The sequence below is a fragment of the Chinchilla lanigera genome, unplaced genomic scaffold (genome assembly GCF_000276665.1).
Source record: "Chinchilla lanigera isolate Chin_1 unplaced genomic scaffold, ChiLan1.0 scaffold00063, whole genome shotgun sequence".
Lineage (NCBI taxonomy): Eukaryota > Metazoa > Chordata > Mammalia > Rodentia > Chinchillidae > Chinchilla > Chinchilla lanigera.
Window position 1 is genome coordinate 12031177 of NW_004955464.1, and position 2652 is coordinate 12033828.

Below are 2652 nucleotides of genomic sequence, written 5' to 3' on the forward strand. Positions count from 1 at the left end.
AAATATTTAACTAGCCTCAGTAATACATTACCCAACATATTACCATTTTTCCTTCAAAACATTCCTCAGAAAGCTTGGTGGAAAAAGCTTTGGAACTAGGGAAATAATGCACAGAACTTGCCACAGTGAGAGAAAAGCTTCAGGACTCTAGCACTTCAAAAAGCCATGGGGCTGGGGATACAGCTCAGTGGCACAGTGCCTGCCTGGCAAGCACAAGGTCCTGAGTTCAATTCCCTGTACAAAAATAAATAAATAAACAAACAAAAAGCCATAAACAGTGCCCACTCTGGCAGCACATATACTAAAACTGAAATACAGAGACAATTAGAGTGGTCCCTGCACAAGGAAGAGACACACAAATTCAAAAAGCAACAAGCCAGCCATTGTGCTGTACGCCTGTAATCCCAGCACTCCGGAGGCTAAGACGAGGATCACCACAAGTCTGAGGCCAGCCTGGGCTACATAGTGAGTTCAAGACCAGCCTGAACTACATAGTGAGACCCTGCCTCAGAAAACAAAAACAAACAAAAGCTACAAGTAGAGTCAAAGATAGTTGCCATGAGGCTCCTGATCCCAACACCCCTTCATCGCCTCCTGGTCCTCTATTTTAGGAATATGACCCAACTGAGGTCTGGTACCCACAGTCATAAACAAGGGAGGGGGCCAGGGATTTAGCTCCGCGGCACAGCGCCTGCCTGGCAAGCACAAGGTTGTGAATTCCATTCCCGGTACCGGAAAAAAAACGAAAAAAAAAAAAAAAACCATAAATAAGGGAGGACTCCAAGTCAGAGACACATTTCCCAGCAGGTCACAGCAGCTGTGGGCAGGCTGGCATTCTGTGAAGAGGTTGAGTCTACTGAGTAGGAGCAGCAGTAGTAGTCTACGAGGCCAAAAGGACTTGGCACAGACATATATGGGTAAGGTGCAGTTCTGACTCACATGCTGACTGCTATCCAGACAGGGTGGTCGATTGATTAGCTGAGTCAAAGGTTTCCGAAAAGGAGACAGGAAACACTCTTGGATCTGGGACTCACTGCTGGATTTCCGTTTCTTAGGAGTCTAGGAAAGAGAAATGGGAAAGCTGAGGCCTGGAAGAAAACAGAGATCACCCTAATGGCAACCGGTATTTAAAGTGTTTCTTAGAGCTGGGTGTGGTCACAACCATCTATAGCCCCAGGTATATTACCTTCTGGTAAAGGTACAGAATGGACAGAGCTTATTAATCTTGTTCAATGCCTGGGACATAGTTAGCATTCATTAAAGGCTTAGTGAACACCTACAATCCCAGCACTGGGGAGGCTGGGGCAGGAGAACTGCTGAGAGTTCCAGGCCAGCCTGGGCTATGTAGTGAGTTCAAGGCCAGCCTGGACTACACAGCGAGACCCTGTCTCAAAAAAACAAAATAAAACAGAACACAAAACTGCCTACTAAACAAATGAGAGACTCCTGGAAGTGACTATAAAATCCCAGAAACCAAGTCCAGGCTTCCTTTCTGCCCAAACAGCCCTACAGTGCCAGCTTTCCTCTACCCCTGGGGACTCACCACAGCCTCAGGCTGCCAATCTTCATCATCAGAGGACCTGCCCTCTGGTTTTCTCTTGGCCAGCTGGCTGGGAGCTAAGCTCCTCCTCTGTAAGGGAGAATAAGAACTAAGCACCTGCAGGAATCCTGCGGCCTGGACCCGTTAGACCCAGGCAAAGCGTTCTTCCCAGACACCCCTAAGCTCACACTCACCATCCTGGACCCAGAGGCGGAGAATGTTAAGTACCCATGGGTCAAAGGTCAAAAGCACTCCGCAGCAGAGAACGCAGGATCAAGGCGCGTATTACGGGCACTGCTACATCATCCAGAAGATGGGCTAATTCAAAGGGGACTATGGACGGAGGACCCCGCCAGCGGGGGGGATGGGTCCAAACTGAAAATGTCGCTCGCCAGTGAGCCAAGGCAAGGGACGAAGCCGAAGAGGAAAAGTTCAGGAAGAGACAAGTAAGTCTACGAGGACTGGGGGACAGTGTTGAGTAGGAGGACGGGTCCCGGCGGGGTGAAGAGCGGAGGAAGGCACAGGCGGAGGGTGGGAAATCCCAGCAGGTGAGAGAAATGGGGGTTAAAGCCCGGGGGCTGGGGAGGACGAGGCGCCTGAAAGCGGAGGGAGATTTCCCAGGGCGGGAGAGCGGATGGCGTCCTGGACTGAGGAAGACTGAGAAGGGATCCAGAAAGGACCAGTAAAACTCTGGAGGTGCTAAAAGAGCGGCAGACACTGACCGACATCCACGCAGCTGTCCCTTCAGCTTCCTCGTCCCAAAGCGCGCGTTAACAGCCGCCAGACCGAATTAATCGAACTTCCCGCCACGCAGCCGACGTTTCACCCATTGGCTGCGTTCGATGCGATCGGCTCTCGTAACCCATATAAGGGGCGAGCCAACTTCCCCGCCGGCTGTGCTCGCTGGGCCGAGCGGCTTAGAGAGGTGCTCTCACCCGCTGGGAGGCGGTTTTTTTGGGGTCGGGGCGGGGCCGGAAGGACTCAGTGAAGGTTGTAGCCCACGGTCCGGGAACCAAGCGTTTGCCCTGGCGCTGGGAGCTGAGGACAGGGTTCCGCGGGGTGGGCCGTGCGGTGGAGGATTTCACCACCTGAGGTTCAGGAGAGGGGGAAGA

The 2652-nt window shown here is 52.1% G+C and overlaps 1 protein-coding gene across 3 annotated transcripts in view; it reads right to left on the reverse strand.

Annotated features, from left to right (window-relative positions):
- Rad54l (RAD54-like (S. cerevisiae)) overlaps window positions 1-2349 on the reverse strand; it is a 37014-nt gene extending 34665 nt beyond the window's left edge. Inside the window, exons 1-3 of one of the 3 annotated variants that reach the window (XM_005398677.2) lie at window positions 2263-2349; window positions 1544-1630; window positions 940-1059 (exon numbers count right to left, since the gene is read on the reverse strand). In XM_005398677.2, coding sequence (XP_005398734.1) covers window positions 940-1059; window positions 1544-1630; window positions 2263-2268 — 213 coding nt within the window. In that variant the 5' untranslated portion in view covers window positions 2269-2349. Of the gene's footprint in view, window positions 1-939; window positions 1060-1543; window positions 1631-1734 lie in introns of all 3 variants that reach the window. The other 2 variants (XM_005398678.2, XM_005398680.2) reach the window with 2 other exon arrangements.
- Window positions 2350-2652: the final 303 nt, after the last annotated feature.